Source organism: Falco peregrinus, chromosome 16 (genome assembly GCF_023634155.1).
Source record: "Falco peregrinus isolate bFalPer1 chromosome 16, bFalPer1.pri, whole genome shotgun sequence".
In the NCBI taxonomy this organism is placed as follows: domain Eukaryota; kingdom Metazoa; phylum Chordata; class Aves; order Falconiformes; family Falconidae; genus Falco; species Falco peregrinus.
The window spans coordinates 4,373,064-4,393,593 of NC_073736.1; the positions used below are offsets into that span (position 1 = coordinate 4,373,064).

The window sequence follows — 20,530 nt, forward strand, 5'->3', positions numbered from 1 at the left end:
ACAACATAGCGACGTAACAGAACGAGGTAGGAAATGGGAACTCGATTTGCAAAATATCAGGTTGTTAATCTTCCTTAAGAACTGAAGATCAACTCAGGCCCAATTCTATAGCATCTGTTATTTTAATAAGTTATCCTACTAAGAGGTTAGAGTTCATCACATCAATTTGTCTTGAGACAAAACGACAACAGAACAAGCAAAGAGAAAAGGGAGAGGTGAATTTGGTTTTGACGCCACAAACCTGTGCCTCAAAAAGCTAGTCCTAAAACCTTCCAATGCTACAATAAACGGGATATTATCTTTCTTACGCACTGACTCACTCACTTCCACAGTGTCCAAAAACTGTGGGTTAAGGCAGGTCAGGCAGCCACACTACTGAACCATCCTGAAAAGTTCAGAAAAAAAAGAGCAGCGCAAATGTCAAAGCAGAATTTTTCAGTCTACCTTTGAAAAACACTTGCTATTTTCACAATCACGAATATTACATTTTCTCAAAATAAACTAACTCTTGTGAGAATGATCATCATCCTTGCTCTCATTCAGGTGAATTAACTATTCTTAGTTAAACAGATTTGCTTCTAGTCTTAGTCTGATGACAGATTAACTCATGACTGGTAGGATTATAGACTTACCTCTGGAACTAAATCACTTTTGAATCTGAGTTACAGCTATTAGTTCTTTAAAGCTTAGCTGAACAGCTTTTAGTACCTCCTTTGTATTTTTGAAAGAATGATTAAACATCATTAAATCCAAACTAAGGGCTCTTTCTCACAACTCCAGTGAATAAACAGTTCGCTGATTTAACTTTTTCTTTTTTTTAAAGAACAGCAGAGTTTTACATGGATTTTTTCCCAGAACGATTAATAAGTCTAAAATACTTGTCCTTAAAATTAAAACACGTTTTTCATGTTTGTGTGGGGTTTAAGCACATCAAAAAACCCCAGCCCTTTTTTCTCTTTAGAGAGAAACAGCTACCCAGATCAACCTGCTCCTTTGTACCCAGTGTGATGCTTCTGTTCCCGTTACATTTCTCCAGGTGCCAAAAACACCACCAATTCCAGAGACAAGCAGTGAAGCCCTCCCATACAGCAGCAATCATACATTTAAGCATGGTGTGTTCTTACATGAAATATTGCAAATATGACACTGACCATTTCCATGCCATCAGCAGTTTTACTACACACCAACAAAGTTAACACAGAAGAAGCCACTACGCAGGTATCTGAAGAGGCATCCTTTCATGTCCTGCTCCTGACATTCCCTTCGGCAGCATCAGTAGGGAAAGCAAGGAGCAGTCTTTCCCCATACTTTTGTTTCTTGGCAGAGGGTGGAGATCTTTAGCCATCACTCTCCCCATTTAATTAGATGGGAGCCAGCTTGATTCAACGAGCTGCCTTAATTCATTGCTTTTGCCTTCTGTGTTTCCATGAGGGGAGATAATGATGGGACAGGGGGGAAAGAAAGTTCCCCCTAAGAAGCAAAACCAAAACCACCCTGCAACTACTAACAAAGGTCACTGGGTGGAAGAGCTGGAGGCATCACTCCTCCAGGAGCGTGACACTGAAATTATACAGTTTAGTTGCACTCTGACAGCTACAGGCAACAGATCTCCTTGGATCCCCAGCCCAAGCAGCCAACCGCCGATTTACATCCCCATCAGATGACGGGTTTTTTCTTTTTAAGTAACACACAATCCAAGTTTCTGTTAATTCATCTTTAAGCAGCCCTCTGGATCACACTACAGCTGCAATCTCCAAACCAGAACGTATCATTTTTCACTGTTAATGACTGGAAAACCCATAAGCACCCAAAAGCAAATCATGTTGTCTGGTTCTAGCAAGACATCTATAGATACATGCAATACACGTCTGTCTAAACCAATCCTTAGATCTCTGCCTCCACCCAGAAAAACCAACTATTGTCAAGTATTAAAACTCCACAGCCAACATAAATGCAATCCCCAATTAGTCAAAGACATTAGCTCCTCATTTCACCAAGCTATGCAGATCTGCAGGGGCGGGGGGGGGGGGGGGGGCAGGCATTCATGCTGAACTGCATTTGCTAAAGTTTAGCGTATGAAAAAAATCATTTGTCCTGATCAACTATAGTTCAATATTTATGCAGATAACGTTCAAGCTAGAAGTCAGCCACAAATCTCTGTATCTTCTTAATACACAAGGCACTTGTTATTCAGCTGGAACACATTTAATATACAACATAATGTGAGATTCTAAACTATCTAACATTAGTGAGTAAAGTTAGCTTCAGCACCAGGCGAGAGATGAAATGGGTCCCCATCACACCAAAAGAAAGAAAGGATTTAAATAAAATACAGTTTCTCTGTTTGAAGAAAAGGAAAGCACGCTTGTGACAAACTTACTGGAACGGAGTCAGGCTTAAAGACACTGATCCTTTCCAGGAAAGTGGGGAACAAAGCCGCAGCAGTACAGAAACACAAGCCTGCATTGACTGCCCTTCTTAGGATACTCTTAGTATTTCCAGCTAAAAGCTACTTATCACTTCATCTGCATACCCACCTAGCCAGGCTGCAAAGACCCTCCTCCTGTACTGTTTTTATTTAAAGTTCAAAACCTTGAATTGTCTTCAGAGGCTTTTCATAGCATGAGAGAGAGGGACAGAATGTAATTATAGGACAGTATTTCTTAATCAAATCTAAGCCGCCCACTGAAAGTGAATGGGAAAATATGGTTGCAAGGCAATGCTTCTCAATCAAGTGGACGGATTTGCTTTTCAGAGCGAATAAGGGAATGGAGCTGTGGTCACCATTTCTTAATCAGCTCAGCTGATGTCCTATAGAAGATCTCAATGGAGGAACACAGCTGTGGCCCATAACTCTTGACTTGATCTTCCATGGTTTGACTGAAAAGCCTGAAAAGAACATAAATGCACTAAAGCTTTTCTCCATTAAATTGGTTCTTTCAAAACCGTCACTGGCTTCACCAGGGGTGTGTGTTTGTAGTTTCTTTTTCAGTATGCTTGGTTAGAGGTTGAGTGTAAAAGTTTTTGTGACATATACTACACAACAAAGTATACTATAATAGACCAAACTATTATTTTCTTTTAAAGACCAAAATGGAGCACGTTATTTAGTAATTCCAACCTTCTGCAGGGATTCTTGTGTCTGAGTATGTGATTTTTGCTCTGGCTAAAGCACCCTTTTGCATTTCAGCTAGCAAAGTTACAAAATGTTGAAAAAGCATCTCCTTAGATTTTTTTTTTTTTTAAAGAGTATATTAGTCATGACTGACATGCTACGGAGGATAGATTTCAAATGCACTCATACTAACTTTGAGCTGTCAGATTCACGCATTCAAGTTTTCTGTCTTCATTTGAAAATGCAGCTGAATTATACAGCCAAGGCAGCGAGGTAAGAAAGCAAGTGTGCACACTGTGGGGAGGAACAAGGAAAAAAAAACTGTTTTTCAGATAGCTGCCTGTATTTTTCTTCTACTTTCTCAGTAAAGCTCTTAAAAGGACAACCTCTTCAGTGAATTACATTATAATTACTGAATTAAAGGAACCTACCTAGTGAGCCTTCTTTAAAAAAATCTCAAGGTATGCCCCAACAAGTTTGCCATTTTTTGAGATTTCATACTGATCTTTGTAATGTATTGGAGGTGTAATAGTTAATGCGCACTCATTACCATCTCATAAGCAAAAAGCTAAATAACAACACTTAGCACAAAGCAGCCAAGTCTATTTTTTTCTACCTATGTTACATCTGTAAAGATACTAACTCACTTCTTAACCTGCTGCAAAAAGTAAAAGGGATTTTTTTCCTTTCAAAACCTGCAGAATGCAGTGTAATAGAGTGCGCATTTTAATCTGCATTTTCCTCAATACACGATGATACGCATTACTGCAAATATACAAATAATTAGATTTAGAGCACTTAGAAATTATTTCCCTGCAACGCTGGCAAAGGACAGAATCTCCACCTCCATTTTTACCTTCTCTCCCCTTACTCCCACTTTAATCTTTTTTGTTTCAGTGGCATGTTATAGCTGCTCCGTAGCTCTGCTGCCAGTTACGTGATGAAGCCTGCATGCTGGGGCTGTAATTCAATGGCTCACAAGCCACATACGACTTAACAGCCTCGCATGAGCCATCTTTGATCTAAAGTCTAATAAAAACAAAAGTGAAGAGCATTAGCATTAGTGTACACGGAGATGCGAACAAACAACTGAGACATTCTGATCTATACATCGGGGTTTAAAATGGTAGTGGTTTCTGTTAAACAGTTTGTTGAATTCGCTCAGTATACTCCAGAGCAATGATTCGTTAAAGGGTTTCATGCTAACGAGGATGGTCTTCCATTCACTGACACTGAAGGGGGGGGGGGGGGGGAGCTTTTTTCTATACAACCTACCCGCATCAACTCAACAGCCTGTTCCTTGTGGTTAAGTGTTTAGGAAAGGTGAAGTGTTTATACACTGAGCAATTAACAACAGGCTGCTGAGAGGAGAACATCTCTGAAGGTTTCATTCCCCAAAGGAAAAAAAAAAACACACACCAAACCAACAACAAAACCAACCCTTGATGAAATATTCAAGATGAAAACCACAAAGGTTGTTAAACAAAGTGAGAAACTTCCAGTGTTTTTCACCCACTGGAGAGGATTCCTGCAAAAATAAAGGATTGGGGGGATCTTTGGGAGCACGTCCCACCATGCAGCTCTGAGCGAGCTGTCGCTAGAACTATCCCAGCTTCCTTCTCCCCCATTTTGATCTGAATTGCTACACCCAGTTATAGGCAAAGTTTTCAAAGAACTTATCTTAGTATCTCTCTAATAATTTCCAATGAGCAATTTCAAAACAACCTTAGTTTTGTTTTGACTCAGAGCTGAAGTCAACTTCAGAAACCCTTTCACACTTCCCCAAAGCAAAAAATGCATGTGAAAGAATTCACACAGACCTTGTAAGACAGAAACTGAATTTTGCAGTATTTTCATTTGTTAGCTACTTTAAAACTATCCACTAACATCTTCTAAGGGCTGAGAAAACACTAAATTTCACTTTATGAGTCCCAGCAGAAGTCCTAAGAAATTTCAGTATAAAAATAGCTAATGAAAGAAAAAAAAAAAAGGCCAATAAAAATAGGATTTTGAAAGACATTCATAATTTATAGCACCTTTGCCACCAGAGAAAGTGATTCTCGTCACTTGTACTTAGGAGCTGAGACAAAACAGTAACTACTGTCAAAAACCCCCAATTAACAAGTAAGTGTATTTTAGGACTGAAGGAAACAACCTGTGATGTCTGATGTGGACAGAACGCTGCAAACAAGCAAACACCAAGCAAAGGATTACGATTAGTCACAAGAAATCCACTGCAGCAAAAAACTGCACTCAAGGCTTTCACACTCAGAAGCAGAGAGGTGATACACCAAGCTAAACGTGCCCTTTTTTTTCCCCGTCAGCAGTATTTCCATGATTAACTACAACACACGAAAGATAGATTCTTTGCCATTCCCTTGGAGTTTACCAATCCAAATACAAATCAGACCAAGCGCTGTTTCATTTTGCAAGCCGCAGCACATAAGGCTTATTCACAATTTCTCCATTCTTACAGGCCTTCAGCGTGTCTTGTCGACCACAAGGCTTTGTACCACATGCAATCTGAATCTCCGCGGGAACTGCAGCGACAGATTCTTTACTAACGATCTTTGGACACACAACAGCTAAATAAATCCCCAGTTTTGACTTACTAGCTGTAACAGTCTATAAACCGTTGCATATGTGACTATTGTTAAGCCCTGCTCCTGAATAAGCAAAATTCTTTGTAACAAACAGAACTTGCGCAAGACCCAAGAATTATTCCAGACCTGAAAAGCTGCCAACTTCAAAACACCCTTTTCACTTGAAGTCAGCTCATATTAATAGGGAGAATGATTAGGGGAAAAATAAACAAGCATTTACCATTTGCAGCCTGGTGTTTGAAAGCATGCCTAGCTCAGAGACTTCAAATGCTGCTCATGTTTGGCACATAATTTTCAAATATTTGCACCTAACCTATTTTCAAAGCAATTAAAACCAACACCAAATGCATTCGCTGACCTCTCTTGTTTTTTTTTTAACATCATACCAACATATCTGACAATTGTTAAACAACAGCAACCCCCAAGCACAGCTGCCAAAGGCAGAGCAGCAAAAAATCAGCGCAAACCCCAGCCCTACATTTACTGCCGGCTATAGACAGGGTGCAACTCCAGATACTTCTGGCAAGAGCGACACTCATTTAATCCAAGGGCAAGTTTAATCTACAGCGTTCACACCCACACAAGAGTTTTTATATTCACAATTCCACAGATTTACCCACTTGCATCCTCCCCACTCCTGCAGCTCTTGCTCCTGTCCTCGTTCTCACGTCCCAGCCACGCGTTTCCTTTTCTTGAGCAGCAGCATGGATCTCATCCCCACCAACAGCACCCCTTCCTCCCCCTTCCTGACACCTTATTTTTGCTTCCAGTCCCACCTCCCTATCATCCCTTTTAATCTGGTCCCTATTTTTTGCCTTGCCTTCACACCAGAATGGTTGATATTACTTCAGGAGAAGCTCCCACTGAAGTCAATTAGAGTTTTGCTGGAGCTGAGGAATCCGCAGCGCCTATCACATCTTTCACCGCACGCTCCTCAGCTTCCAGCCAGCATCTCCTCTGAAGCAACAGTGGATAAAAGGACCAAATTTCAAAACATTTCGCACCAGACGAGCACAGCGACTTCAAGAGCTCGCAGCATCCTTCCCTGACTAAAAGTACAAGTGTAGCTCTGAAAAGCAAAGACACTTTTCCCACCTCCCTCAATGTATTTCAAAATAACGGGGTGCTTTCATCACGCGTCCGTATTCTCCCGCTGGCCGTACCTGGAGATCGGGAGCTGTTCTGACACACGGATCGTGCTTCTTTTTCCTACGTACAATTGCACGTAACACAATTAGCAGGCACGTTTCCTAAAATAAGCAGCTTTCCTACAACCGACTCCCGTCCGCGGGGGCTTACAGGCACAAGCAGTTATTTTCTTGGGCTGTCTGAGCGTTCCCCGGGGGGGATATAAACTGCTGCGACCCCCTCGGCTTCCAGGGATGTTTAAAGCAAGATTTTAAAGCACACTTTGCTCCCCGAGGCAGGACCTAAACCCGAGGTGCCCCCCCCCCCAGCCCCCCCGTTAACTTCTGCTCCTGACCTTTGCAGGCAGGCAAGGCACAAGACCCACACAGATTTTTTTTATTTTTTTTTAAAAATAAACAGGAATCGGCACGGATTTTCCTCAGTTTTGTGTCCTCTCCCCCACTCCAGCACAGCACGGAGGGGCTGAGGGCAGTTTTAGGGAGCTCTCCCCCTCAGCAGTAAGGCCACGGCCCGCGGTGGGACGCGACCCCCGGTGCTGTGCGACACCCCCCGCCTCCCCCCCCCGGCAGCGAAGCCCCCCGGGAGGGCCCGATCCTGGGGGGTTGAAGAGGGGCGCTCCCGCAGCTCCCGCGCCTCAACAAAGGGAAAGTTGCGGGGCCGGGGAGGCCGGCGCGGGGCTCCCGCCCGCAGACAAAGGCGGCGGCCGCCGGGGCGAGGGGGGGGGTCGCGGGCCGCCTCAGCCCCCCCGCGCCCCCCAACCGCACAGTGGGGGCCTTAAAGGGGGGTGTGTATGTGTGTGGCGGAGGAGGGGGAGCTAAAGCCCCCCTCAGCCCCCGCCTCACAGCGGGGTGACCCCCCTCAGCCCCCCCGCCCCTCTCGCCCCCTCAGCTCGCCGCCCCCCCCCCCCCCCGGCCCCTTTATTTACCGCCATCATCAGCACGCGCGAGCTGTCACCCAGCGCCAGACACCCCAACGGCCGCTGGCCACGCCCCCTACCCGCCCATTGGCCGCCCGCCGCGGCCCGCCCCGCCTCGCCATTGGCTGGAGAGCACGCCACACAGCGCTCTTGCCCTCCCCCTCGGCCCGCGCCGCCAGCCAGCGCCGCTGCTTACGCTAATTCCGTAAAGCCGAGCTTGGCACTAAAGGTGCGGCTGGCGCACCAACGGACGCCCTTTGCGTAGCCTACGCCGCCGCAGGCAGAGCTCTGGCGAAGCTTACGAGCTTCGCGTAGCCGCTAGGGAGAGCTCTTCAATGGCTCACGGTCGAGTAGCGGGAGGGCAGAGCCGAGAGGCGGGGACTGGCCGGCCCCGGCCCCGGCCGGTGACGTACCAGGCTTTGTGAATCCCAGGCTGAAGTTTGGTTGAGTCACAGGAGGGTAAATAAGGATGTTTCGGAGACAAAGAGACTCTTAAAGGGGCAGCGCGGGACGTGGCGCGTTCCCGCGGGTCCCCTGAGGTGGCTGCGGGGCGTGGGAGATGCCCCACGGGGCCCCTGAGGTAACAGGGGGAGGAGGACACCCCACGGGGCCCCTGAGGTGGCTGAGGGGTGGGAGGTACCCCACAGGGCCCCTGAGGTGACTGGGGGAGGGGGGAAACCCACACAACCCCAGAGGTGATTGAGGGGGGGCACCCCACAGGACCCCTGAAGTGACTTGGGGGGGACGAACCCACACAACCCCAGAGGTGATTAGGGGGGCACCCCACAGGGCCCCTGAAGTGACTTGGGGGGGGGCGAACCCACACAACCCCAGAGGTGATTGAGGGGGGCACCCCACAGGGCCCCTGAGGTGGCTGGGGGGGGGGGGGCACCCCACAGGGCCCCTGAGGTGATGGGAGGGGGGGGCACCCCCCCCACAGGGCCACGGATGGCACACAGACAAGGGCCCCTGAGCCATGCTGGCCTTTGCCAGAGGTCACTCAAAGGCCCCTAGGTCACACGCTCATCGCCACAGTGCAGGAGCCATGAGGGGATGAAAACGCATTTTATTAGAGACAAAGGGTCTCAGCACTGGGGCCGGGGGGAGATGCCTGTCACCAGCAAGGGGCAGCCATGCTTGGGAGTCACCCACACCCACTGGGACAACTCACTGGGACAACTCACAGTTCAGAGGGACCATCAGGGACCTGCCAGGGAGTGCTGAGTCCTGCTCTCCGGGCAGCGCTGAGCCAGGACAAGGCTGCAAGCAAGGCGTTGTGGACTATGCAGCACTGATGACATGAAGCACAGGTCAGCAGTGTCACAGACACAAACAATTCCTTTGCACAGGACCAAATGTTACCCCCTGGTCTCGTCCCAGTAAGTTTTGAGGCAAAGCACTGCAATTTACTGCGACAGGTAGGAGCCTGCTTTCTTCTGCCAGAACAGGACACTCCACAGCCTTGTGGTCTCCTTGTGAGCTCCTTCACCAGCCAGGCTTTCCACAAATTCCACTTCCTGTGAGCTTTGCTGTCCCTTCTCTACACCCTCCCTTTCTGACCAGTGCCTGGTCTGTTCTGAATCCGTACCTGCACAGAAATCCAGTCACACACCTCTCAACTCAACAGCTCCCCACTGCAATGAGCCCTCAGTTTGCAGTGTCTGCTAAGAATTAAAACTGAAGATTAGTAAGGCTCTTACGTCCTCACTCTCTTTGTAAAGCTTAGCAGGGTGCAGCTGCTATGTAAGTACTTCCTCATAAAAAATGCCACAGCACAAAACAGAACAAAAGCCAGCAGCATCCCCAGGGTGGCAGTGAGACTTGGACTCTCTGCCACCGAAGTGTTAGTGACCCCAGTAACATCACCCAGCCTCTACTTAGAGCTAGGAGGGGGGAAAGCTGTAACGATGCAAGGGTGAGACCCCCATCCCCAAGATCCTCAGTCCCCTGTACATCAGGCTTCCACTCATGGAAAGCAACAACACTGCCAGGGATTTTGAAAGGTGCAGAAGCAGAAAATAGGATCCACAGTGGTACAGGACTACAGCTTGGCCACCTCTCCCTCTAGATCTTGCATTCTCTGCAAAAACACTGGGGAGCAACAGGAAAACAACCTTCCAGACCATGCCCTGACAGGCAAAATTAGGGTGGTTTTCAATTACACTGGCTCAATCCATTAATGTAACACAATTGAAAGCCCCCTGAAGACTTGTTAAGATGCAGACCAGCATGTTCGAAGCCATGTTAACCTGCCATACTGATGCTGGGGGGGCCAGAATAAGGAGGATTACTGCAGCTAATAAGATTGAAAACCAGTCATTTTGTCCATCAAGAAAGTAAAAAGCCCCAGAGTAAAAGGAGCCCCTCATGTGGGGCAGCTGATCCCCTTGCTCACCGAATGCAGTTACAGCAACAGACATTTTTGCTAAGACATAAAGGGCTAAATCCTACCCATCTTTACACACGTGGAAACCTACTGACGTCAGCGGCTGTAATGGTGTAATTGAAGGCAGAATGTAGCTCGAGGGGTCCCATTTTATTACTCTAGGAACAGTACAATGTATTAATAAAAGCACAGAAGTCCCCAGAGATTCCAGCACACATTTTATGTTTTTTAGACGTGACCAGAGTTTTGACATCTCTGGTTACAGAACGCATCTTTTGGGAATTAATAAAGCATTAGCAATATTCAGCATGACTAATCTGATCATTAAATGGTATTTTTTTTAACCTTAAGACCTAAAATGGGAAGCAGAACAGAAATAACTATCCCTACAAAGACTACAGTTTGTTTTCTTAAGTTTTCCCAGCCGCACTTAACTGTGTGGAACGACAGCAGGTCAGATTCTCACTGAATTTTCATCACTGGAAATTAATAGTCCCACTGAAGTCAGCACACATGTCATGAACTTGAGCTAAGAGTTGCTAAAATTCAGTGCATTCAGCATGCTGGAACTTCTAACACACTTATGGTACATTATGCCATTTATTATGGCTCATTAACCAGATCTTTCTGGACCCAGTACCAATTAAATTTATTAAATGCCCACACTAAAAGCTCTAGGCACTTGAATAGTTAATTAGGTTTACAGGTATAAATGCTAATCACAAAGAGATCACATCTAAATAACTAGTTCTCCACCAGACAGCAAATTAAGTAACAAACCAGCTTCTCTTCCCCCACTGCTTCAGAAGGAAAAATCCATTTAGGAGAAATCTATTTCTGTTTTACTCACTCTTCAGACTCTTCAAGACTCCTGTATTGGCAAGGAACCAAGGATATTTCTGCAAGCAAGATGCACACCGCTTCTTCACAAGGAACCCACTGTCCTTTTTGCAAATCTCCCTTTTTAAAAACGTCCTTAGACCTTCTCTACACCTACCCTTTGTGTCTGGGACACGAGCTGCAAAGCCAGAACCCTGCTACCCAGGAACCATGAAGGAAGCTCAGCGCAAAGGCTGGTGGCTGAGTAAGGCTGTTTCTGCATAAGACTGAGGTGGAGCAGGGAAGAGAAACAAAAATAACAGCTACAAGCCAGATAAGATACTAAACAAGTAAAACCAAGGGGGAAGATAGCTCAAAATGGATCTAGTTTTCCTGCTGTAAAATTAAATTGCCACTAAAAAAAAAAATTATTCAAGTGATATCGTCTTATAACAATTTTTTGGCTCTTGTTCCCCAAATCCTTCCTTACACCATTAAATCTGCTAAAGTCACCAGGATTTCTCAAATGAGAAATGGTGTGCAGGGATAGGACATTTATTACCTACCTTTCAAACAGCAAGATAAAGCAGCTGGTATTCTTTTTCAATGCATGAGAGGGCTCCTGCCAGGCTTATTTATTTATTTATCATGAGGCTTCATCGGTATCATCCGAGAGGTAGAAGACTTTAATACTCCCATCAGATATAAAAGATGAAGGCAAGCTAAGAACATACCCATAATAGAAACGCAAGAATTCCTGTAGATTTTGCCACGGGGAAATTAGTTTGCTTCAGGGGTATAAAACTCTTGAACCAAATCAGAGATGAAACTCTGCTGAATAATTGTCTCCACGCAACAGAAAATTTCAAAAACTGTAAATAAACAATACAAAACAGCACACCACTTGCTGTGCAGAAAGACTCCATCTCCTCACAAAATACAGCTTTTTATTTTGATGAAAAATAACAAGACTCTTTCACGTGGCTATCTAAAAATTTTTTTAAAATAAAAATCTCTCATGTAGCTGTTTGCAGTCAAGAAAACTCTGCCCTTGCATGTGTTTGGCTGGAAATTCTGCTGTTCCCTCCTGCTGACGAACAGTAATCCCCTGCATGAAGCATGGTACAAAGAACCGCCAGAACCACAGGCCCGATCCCAGACATACTCAAAACCATGAAGAACAACAAGAAATATGCACAGCGTTCAAAACCTTTGCTTTGAAACAGGGGGAAAGAGACTGAGAAGAAAAAATAAACCTTGGGCTGCCTCCAGTGCCACTTTTTGGAGGAACTCCTGATCCAGATGGGCAGGCAGAAAAGAGGATGCACTTGCTCTAAACCAGGCTCCAGGGGAGTCCTTTCATCTGATCCCCGCTACAGGCACCTGCTGCTGCTTGCGGATCTTGTTGAACAGCTCCATGTACTGAACCATCGTGTCTCCTGGGCTGTAGATGCTGTCGTGCTTGGTGCCGAACACGGACGGGATACCGGGAGTGTGGTTCCCCATGAAGCTCTGCATGAACTCCATGAGCAGGTTCCAGCAGTCGTTGGCTATCACGCAGGGACAGTACTCCACCTGACAACAGAAAACACAGCCCTGAAGCTCGCAGCAGGGGCAATAACCATGCAGGAGGCAACTAGAGAGGAAATGCTTTTCATGAAAACACCTGAGAATATTTAGCATGTAAGGATGGACAAATATGAATGAACAGGACATGCTGGGAACATGCAAGCTATCCCTTCGAAAGGGAAGGGGAGGCAAAACATCCCCTGTAAGGGCATTACTTTTATTAAATCTCCAATAGTGGAGGTCTTGGGACATCGGTTCAAACTTTACCCCATCCAAACCCAAAATCCATTCCCACATGCTGGCAGGTCGACGACTCGTGTGTGGCTGACATCTTTCAGGTGAGTACTGGAAAAAGCCTTGGGACTTAAGGACTTGAAGTGTTTTACTAACTATGAGTCTGGTCCCAAATCAGTAGGTCCTAATGAAAACCCTGAAAAAACCTACTAAACCAGAAGCAGTCAGACTGCCTGGCAAACCTGGTCCTGGACTCAAGTTGAGGTTGAAACAAGCTTCTGTTTAACTCTGATCAATAGCAACAGTAATGCTCCAACATCTGTGTTTATTGCAGCGAAGAAATAAGCTGTTTCTCAATCCTCATCCCTGCTGGCTAGGAACACCTGCCTGAGTAGATGCAGCGTGATCACTGTATCAAATAGGATTTGTGTGTTTAGAAAAGCACAAGCTCCGATTTTGAAGGACTTCTAAGCATCTTAATTCTCAGCTACCTTGAAGACTGTTAGGCATCCATATATTGAGATGTCTGGAGCCTGACCTACCCCACTTTGCCCTTCCCATCCCACCCTTCCCTGCTCCTTGTCTTTTTCGAAGATGTTTTTCAGCCCAGCTGAGGCTTACCCACAGCTTGTGAGCCTTCGACTCATTGCTTGCACTCAGCCAAAGGTCTCCTAAAACACCTTCCTAGATCCTCCCACTCCCCTTCACGTGTGCTGAAGGATCTCCCTTCAGAGTTTGCTTCAGCTCAGCCTCCACCCCATGAAACATCTGTCAGCAGCTGGCAACTGACGCTCTTGAGCCTCAGCAGCAGGAATGGAGAGAACAGAAGCTGATGGCAGGCTTTGAGCCCACGGCGCAGTGATCCAGGTCGGCATGCCACAAAGTAGGACTGACACTGCCAAAAGTTCTCTGGTGAGGAGAGAACCATCTCTCCACCGTGTGAGCAGAACCTGGGGCAAGAGGGCCCTGCTCTTGATGGAGAAAGAAAACAAAATCCAAATCAGCACAGAATTAGCAGCTGAAGAGGTTGTTTTGTCCCCTCGGCATGCTTATGAACCTGAAGTGTGCTACTAGTGTTGTACATCAGGACTTTAAGCAGCTTTTTAGTTCGATGGCACCCCTTCAGGGTTTTGCTTGACACTTCAACTACAGGCTTTTGCGTAGCTGCAGCTCAGCCCCAAAGTACCTGCCTGAATTAAACCTGAATTGTGAAAAGGAGAGAAATAACCTGCCTGCTGCATACATGAACACATCTGGTACAAACTACCAGCAATGAGCAATACAATCGAGAGACTGAAGGGACAGGGGATTTCTCATCTAGCCTCCAACATCGAATTCCCCTGTCTCTGGTTGTATTTCATACCCTTCAAAGACGATTCTTACCTCTACAGATATCCCACGGGCACTGGGCCCCATTGTAACCGTGCCCACCTTCACCAAGAAGTCACAGTACTGGTAGCGGGTGCCCCGGCTCTCTATCTTGTTTGCCTTGGCATTTTGGAAGAAGCCTTTCAACTTCACCATGAGGATATCAAAGTTGGCATCTGCTATAAGGCAGGGACCATTTTCAAAGAGAGCGAAGCAGCTGAGGGGGTATTCGGAGTTGTGCATCACATACATCAGCTTGCCTGTCTGCCCTGAAATAAGAGCAATGGTATTTGGGCTGTAAAACCAGTAAGTTTTGCGCCTGTATGTGCTTTAAAGAAGCATCTGTTTTTTCCTTTGTCCTCTTAGTCACTTTAATTCCAGGGTCTTTGTACCACTCACACGTGCTTCATGTCATCCAGCCGTTCAGTGAATAGATTGTATTTCCTTCTTAAGATTTAAAGTTAAAAAGGAAAAAAATCTTCTGCAGTCCAAGGATAACACACCAGCACAACTGAGAGACAAGAGGGCGAGCTGAACATGAGATCCTCAGCAGACTGGTGGGGGGGTCAGCAAAGAGCACCCACCTCCCATCCTCAAAGACAAGAGCCGGGTGTCCGCTGACATCCTCCTGCCCCAGGTCATGGAGGAAGGCTGGGCTCTGCCTCTCCTCCCACTCACCACCAGTCCTGCCAGGGGACAATGGGCTGGGACACACTCAGGAACACACGGTGTCCAGAGAGGATGTGCCTGGCATATACCATGCTTTAAAAGCTGGAAACAATTCTCATTTATCCACAGCGATCAAAAAAGCCTTTCCACGAATGTGGCCCTGCCGGTTCCAGCTGCACAAAAAGCAGCAAAAAGCTGCTCCGGTAGTTTCAAATGGATCTGTCAGGGCAAATTGTGGTGCAGAGCCCTGAGGCTGTGCGGGGCTCAGTGCTGACCTCTGCAGCCACGCAGCCACCGCGGACGGTGACACTCACATTGGTGTTTTTAAATTATATCAAAATTGTAAATGGAGACAGACAGACAGACAGACAGAAAGAGGCTGGCGCAGCCCTCAGGTGAGCAGGCCATGCCTCTGGGCGCCTGTTTTATGTTAAATCCAGAGGCGATTCGGGGTCCTCTGAGCACATCCCTGGAAACAGCTGGGTCATCTCATGCCTCAGGCTCCCTCAAGCTGCTCCCCACTGCCCACTCCCCAAGCTCCGCTCCGCTCGGCCGCTGCTGCCTGCCCATGAGCACTCACCCCTTGGAGGCGGGCAGAGCAGGCAGATGCTGCCAGGAGACTTGCGCCCATCCCCTCCAGAGCAAGACGCGGCCTCCAAAGCACCTCAGCAGCAGGATTTTATGAAATTCCAAGGAAAAACACGCTGACAGCAAAGACAGCCAGCATGGCGCCTAAGGCTCGAGTGGCAGACCTCCAGGCTGGGCTCCCCAGTGACACTGCCGTCCCCAGCGCACAGCAACGCTGGGGCACACAGGGCACGGGGCAAATGGCACCGGCAGAGCAGCCCACCCCTGCCTGGCACCGACCCTGCCGGCTCCCCAGCACGGGGCACAGGGATGCTCCGTCTCCTGGAGGAGGGAAGCAGCAGGCGGGCAGCGCAGCCGTGCTGTGGGCAGCCCGGGGCCGCCTGTGACAAACAGCTGCCACCACCCGCAGGAGAAGCCTTGGCCCCACGGCAGAACCGTGCTGCGGGTGCACGGACCAGACCATGCTTGGCCAGACTTCACGTTCAGGGGCTGGATGTGTCCCGGGATTGTCCCGGGATGGTCCCGGGGCTGACCTTGGCTGCTGATGGTGGAGGCGGCCGTGTGGTAGGTCTCGCAGTCCACGCAGAAGGTGCCCTGCTTCTCGGCCCCCAGCAGCTCCAGCTTCCGCGTCAGCAGCTCCACCGTCTGCTGCACGCTCTTCCCCTCCGCCACCGGCACCTGCGCCACGCTGCAACAGCGCTCAGGGCCCGCGGGCACCGGGCTGGGGAGCCCCCCCTCTCCGCCCCACCGGGGAGCCCCTCCCCCCCGCCGCCGTCTCCTCCCTCCCCCCACCGGGGAGCCCCCCCCGCCGCCTCCTTCTCCCCACGGGGGAGACCCCTCGCTGCCCCCCCTCCACGGGGGAGCCCCCCGCCGCCGCATCCTCCCCCACACCGGGAAGCCCCCCTCTCCGCCCCACCGGGGAGCCCCCCCCGCCGCCGTCTCCCCTCCACAGGGGAGCCCCCCACTGCCACCACCTCTCCCCCACCGGGGAGCTCCCCCCCCACCGCCGCCACCGCCGCCACCGCCGCCGCCTCCTACCCCCCCCTCACCGGGTAGCGTCCCCTTCGCCGCCTCCCCTCCACGGGGGAGCCTCCCCCGCCGCCCTGCTCCTCCTCCTCCTCCTTCCCACCGGGCAGCGCCAGCGTCCGCCGCCGCCGCCTCCTCCTCCTCCTCCTCCTCCCCCGCCAGGGAGCCCCCCAGTCACCTTCGCCTCCACCTCCCCCCCAGGAGCCCCCGCCGCCGCACTTACCAGGTGACCCCCATGCTGCACCCGCCCGCCCCAGGCCCGCCGTGCCGCCGGAAGGGGCGTGGTCTCCCTTCCGCCGGAAGAGGCGGGGCCAGAGCGCACGCGCGGCCGGTGGCGGAGAGGCGGCGGCGTCCGGGCCTTCTCGTCCCTTCCCCAGCCCCGCCGCCCCCCAGCCCCTCCGCCATGCCCAAGGCGCGGCGGGCGCGGGCCCCCGGGCCCCTGTTGCCGCTGGCCGAGCAGATCCTGCAGGAGGCGGCGCCGCGGCCCACGGCGCGGGGGAAGCGGCGCGGCCAGGCCGAGGAGGCGGCGGGCGGCGAGGCCTATGTGGACGCCCGGCTGTCCCGGCGCATCCTGGAGCAGGCGCGGCGGCAGCAGGAGGAGCTGGAGGCTGAGCACGGCCCCGGCGCGCCCGCCGCCCACAGGCAGCGCATCACGGCGCTGGGTGAGCCCTCGCTTCGCCCCCCGCGCACCCCCGGGCGTCCAGGGTGCGAGGCCCCGGGCTCAGCCAGCGCCGCTCCCCCGCAGGCCCGGGGCGCGGCCCCGGCTCCGACTCGGAGGACGATGAGGAGTGGCCCTCGCTGGAGAAGGCGGCGGCGGCGGCCGGCCGGAGCGGGGAGTACGGCGGCGAGGTGACCGTGGACCCCGAGGACGAGGCGGCCATCGAGATGTTCATGAACAAGAACCCGCCGCTGAGGTGAGGAGGCGGCGGCAGCGGGAGGGGGGGGCTGGGCCGGGGTCCCCCGACTCATAGCCCTCCTGCCCCGGCCCCAGGCGCACGCTGGCGGACATCATCATGGAGAAGATCACGGAGAAGCAGACGGAGGTGGAGACGGCGCTGTCGGAGATATCGGGCTGCCCCATGCCCCAGCTCGATCCCCGTGTCCTGGAGGTCTACAGGGGCGTCAGAGAGGTGAGGCTGGGCCCCAGGGCCCAGGGGTGCCACGCTGAGCCCCACAGCCGCTGCCCTTGTGCCCGCGCTCCTTCTCAGGGCCTGTCCCCACACTCACTCTGCGTAGGCATTTCTGTGGATCAGCTGCGATTTGTGTAGTATCAGGCACTGAATGGCCCAGAATGTTTCTGAGTGACAGTCACCTGAGTGCCATGCTCAGGATGGTCCTGGGACGGTCCTGTCTTTGGACCTGGATAGTCCTTTCTCACCAGAGATGCTAAGGGACAGCTTTCTCATTGTCATGAGACAAGCCCCACAGCCCTGCTGTCAGTGCCCATATGTCACGGCCCGGCCTCTGTCCATGTCTTTGAAGGTGCTGTCCAAATACAGGAGCGGGAAACTCCCCAAGGCATTTAAAATCATTCCTGCCTTGTCCAACTGGGAGCAGATCCTCTACATCACAGAGCCGGAGACGTGGACGGCAGCTGCCATGTACCAAGCCACCAGGTAAGATCATCTCTGGGAGCTGCTGATGTGGGATTTTTTTGCTTTTTCTTTCCATAACTGGAACCAAATTTACAAAACACCAACCTGTCCCCCGCTTGGCCTCCTTTCTCCACACCTCACTTTGTGCTTTGCTTTGCCCAGGATATTTTCATCCAACCTGAAAGAGAGGATGGCCCAGCGGTTCTACAACCTGGTGCTGCTGCCGCGGGTCAGGGATGACATTGCTGAGTATAAGCGCCTCAATTTTCACCTCTACATGGCTTTGAAGAAGGCTCTGTTCAAGCCAGCAGCCTGGTTCAAAGGTAGGGACTCCCTGCGGCGCTGCCGTTCCTGCCGGGGAGCCTCTCGCCATCTGTGGCAGCTAGGAAGCTCAGCAGGGGTGCCTTGCACACCGCTGCCCAGTGTGACAGCACTGTCCCCAGCGTGGTGTGGCCCTGCGGGCTTAGTGGGAAGGAGATGTGGCAGATGCCAGGAATCCCCTTCAGCAGAGCCCTTTTGTGGTGTTCAGGGTGGAAGCCTGTAGGCTTATGCAGGTGCTGCTGCTGAGTGCCAGCAGGTATTTGGGTTCTTTTGGAGGTTGATAGCAGGTTATGAGCTGTCGTGGGTCTGATCTCAGTCTTGTCTGGCAACTTGAGTCGAGTTGCGTGGCAGGGAGATGCTGTGACCCCTGGAAGTTTATTCCAGGAGTTTACCCCAGGGTCAGATATGTCCCACGACAGGGGAAGGGACTTAATCACAGGGTTCTGCCTGCTGCCGTGAGGACGGGCCATGCCTGACTCTTCCTCCCTCTACAGGGATCCTCATCCCCCTGTGCGAGTCGGGGACCTGCACGCTGCGGGAGGCCATCATCATCGGCAGCATCCTCACCAAGTGCTCCATCCCTGTCCTCCACTCCAGGTAACGTGCTGAAAGGCTGGTGGGGGCAGAGATTCTCCCTTAGGGACACCAGTGCCACGCCTCAGCTCTGTCTCTCGGCCTCTCCGGTATCACTGGGGTGGGGGTATTGCCGGGTTTATCATCTTTGTGTCTGGGTGCTGGGTGCCCCGTGGCTCCTGCCTGCCCTGCCCTCACCTCCGTGCTTCCCTCCCCCCCCGCAGCGCGGCCATGCTGAAGATTGCCGAGATGCAGTACAGCGGCGCCAACAGCATCTTCCTCCGCCTGCTCATCGACAAGAAGTACGCCCTGCCCTTCCGTGTGGTGGATGCCCTCGTCTTCCATTTCCTGGCCTTCCGCACGGACCAGCGGGTCCTGCCCGTGCTGTGGCACCAGAGCTTCCTGGCCTTCGCGCAGCGCTACAAGGAGGACCTCTCCTCGGAGCAGAAGGAGGCTTTGCTTGAGCTGCTCAAGTTCCACAGCCACCCGCAGATCTCCCTGGAGATCCGGAGGGAACTGATGAACTCCAAGACGCGGGATGTGGAGGTGTTGCAGCCTGTGGCCATGGAGTGAGCAGGAAAAGCTGCAGCCGGACCCGTGCCCGGGATGCTGCTGGCTGCAGCTGGAGCCCGCTGCATGAGCAAAGCTGTGGGGAGGCACAGAGCACCTGGCCCGGGCTCCTGCCGCTCCAGGCGGGCGCTGCGGGAAGGCTGTGCCTGTAGAGCTGGACCGTGCTCCCTGCGCTGCTGGCGGCGGGGCAGGGCAGCCCCTGTCCCACCCAGGAACCTGGTGCCACCAGCACCGGGGAGAGTTTGGCTTCTTTCCTGTATTGGAAAATAAAACCTGAGCCGCGTCCCTCGGTCAGGGTGGTTCTGCCCCGCAGCTGCACCTCTGCGGTCGCATCCCTGCGCCGCGCTGCCCTGTCCCAGTCCCACCGTGTCCTGTCCCCAGCAGGTGGCAGAGCAAAGCCACCAGCCCCGGGCTTCTGGCAGAGCTGCAGGTGGAGACCGCGCTGCCGGGGCTGCCCCCAGGTTGCACAGGGAGAAGGGACCCCTGCACCCCCCCCTCCTCCCTGTGCCCTGGGCAGCCCCTGCGTGGTTGGGCAAAAGGCGGGGGGACAGGGCTGGGACCCCCAGACTGTTCCCAGAGCCCAAAACCACGCTGGGGTTGGGGGTGGGGGGGGTGGAATCCTGTAGGTGCCTGAGGGTTTCTCAAGCACTTGGTTGTCACCAGGGCCTGAGCTGGGCCGCCATGGTGCTGGGAGCAGAGGGGAAAGCCCTGGGGGGCAGCACAGGGGGGAAATCCCCCCCCCGAGAGCCCCTCTCCTTGCGGGGGCTGGCAGTGGCTGGGGCAGGGGGCAGCCTTCAGGCCCCTTCTTCCCCCATGGCCACCCCATGGCCTGGGCCCTTCTGCCTGGTGCCATCACCAGCCTCACCACTGCGACCCTGCCTCCAAAACGCCAGCCACATCCCTTCCCCAGGGATTTTCCCGTCCCTTCCCCAGGGATTTTCCCGCAACACTCCCCTCCCCAGCCACCAGCCGGCTTTACCTCTGCTCGGCGAGGCTGGCAAAGCCGCGGGGCTGCTGCCCTCGTCCAGC

General features: G+C 51.6%; 3 protein-coding genes and 1 long non-coding RNA gene across 9 annotated transcripts in view; 2 read left to right on the top strand and 2 right to left on the bottom strand.

Annotated features, from left to right (window-relative positions):
* Positions 1-7,856, bottom strand: part of USP49 (ubiquitin specific peptidase 49) — a 34,549-nt gene extending 26,693 nt beyond the window's left edge. Inside the window, exons 1-2 of one of the 3 annotated variants that reach the window (XM_055819549.1) lie at positions 7,793-7,840; positions 6,882-6,927 (exon numbers count right to left, since the gene is read on the bottom strand). The gene's annotated coding sequence lies outside the window, so the exon portion shown is untranslated. Of the gene's footprint in view, positions 1-6,881; positions 6,928-7,792 lie in introns of all 3 variants that reach the window. The other 2 variants (XM_055819551.1, XM_055819550.1) reach the window with 2 other exon arrangements.
* A 339-nt stretch (positions 7,857-8,195) lies between these two features.
* On the top strand, positions 8,196-11,227 carry LOC114011343 (uncharacterized). Its single transcript, XR_008749937.1, has 3 exons — positions 8,196-8,363; positions 8,819-9,093; positions 11,027-11,227. It is a non-coding gene; the product is annotated as an uncharacterized LOC114011343 (long non-coding RNA).
* Positions 11,228-11,915: 688 nt separating this feature from the next.
* MED20 (mediator complex subunit 20) lies at positions 11,916-16,847 on the bottom strand. 4 transcript variants are annotated; one of them, XM_055819564.1, is made up of 4 exons: positions 16,666-16,847; positions 15,950-16,104; positions 14,175-14,428; positions 11,916-12,563 (listed from the first exon to the last, which is right to left on the bottom strand). In XM_055819564.1, exons 1-4 carry the CDS (start codon positions 16,845-16,847, stop codon positions 12,348-12,350), a joined length of 807 nt encoding a protein of 268 aa, XP_055675539.1. In that variant the 3' UTR covers positions 11,916-12,347. The 4 variants fall into 4 exon arrangements, with proteins under 4 accessions (XP_055675539.1, XP_055675540.1, XP_027638388.1 ...); XM_055819565.1 differs by having other exon boundaries at positions 15,950-16,094; positions 16,666-16,686; XM_027782587.2 differs by lacking the exons at positions 15,950-16,104; positions 16,666-16,847 and adding an exon at positions 15,409-15,834.
* BYSL (bystin like) lies at positions 16,846-19,790 on the top strand. Its single transcript, XM_055819561.1, has 7 exons — positions 16,846-17,104; positions 17,188-17,356; positions 17,434-17,572; positions 17,925-18,058; positions 18,200-18,360; positions 18,853-18,955; positions 19,156-19,790. Exons 1-7 carry the CDS (start codon positions 16,846-16,848, stop codon positions 19,502-19,504), a joined length of 1,314 nt encoding a protein of 437 aa, XP_055675536.1. The 3' UTR covers positions 19,505-19,790.
* The last annotated feature ends 740 nt before the right edge of the window (positions 19,791-20,530 follow it).

Bases quoted from the DNA above. Each gene is read 5' to 3' on its own strand.
- BYSL (XM_055819561.1), top strand. From the start codon at position 16,846: ATGCCCAAGGCGCGGCGGGCGCGGGCCCCCGGGCCCCTGTTGCCGCTG. The intron at 17,573-17,924 runs GTGAGGCTGGGC...ATGTCTTTGAAG, and splicing joins TCTACAGGGGCGTCAGAGAG to GTGCTGTCCAAATACAGGAG. The intron at 18,059-18,199 runs GTAAGATCATCT...TGCTTTGCCCAG, and splicing joins GCCATGTACCAAGCCACCAG to GATATTTTCATCCAACCTGA.
- MED20 (XM_055819564.1), bottom strand. From the start codon at position 16,847: ATGGCGGAGGGGCTGGGGGGCGGCGGGGCTGGGGAAGGGACGAGAAGG. The intron at 14,429-15,949 runs GTCAGCCCCGGG...CTCTTATTTCAG, and splicing joins CTCCACCATCAGCAGCCAAG to GGCAGACAGGCAAGCTGATG. The intron at 12,564-14,174 runs GTAAGAATCGTC...TTCTGTTGTCAG, and splicing joins CCCGTGGGATATCTGTAGAG to GTGGAGTACTGTCCCTGCGT.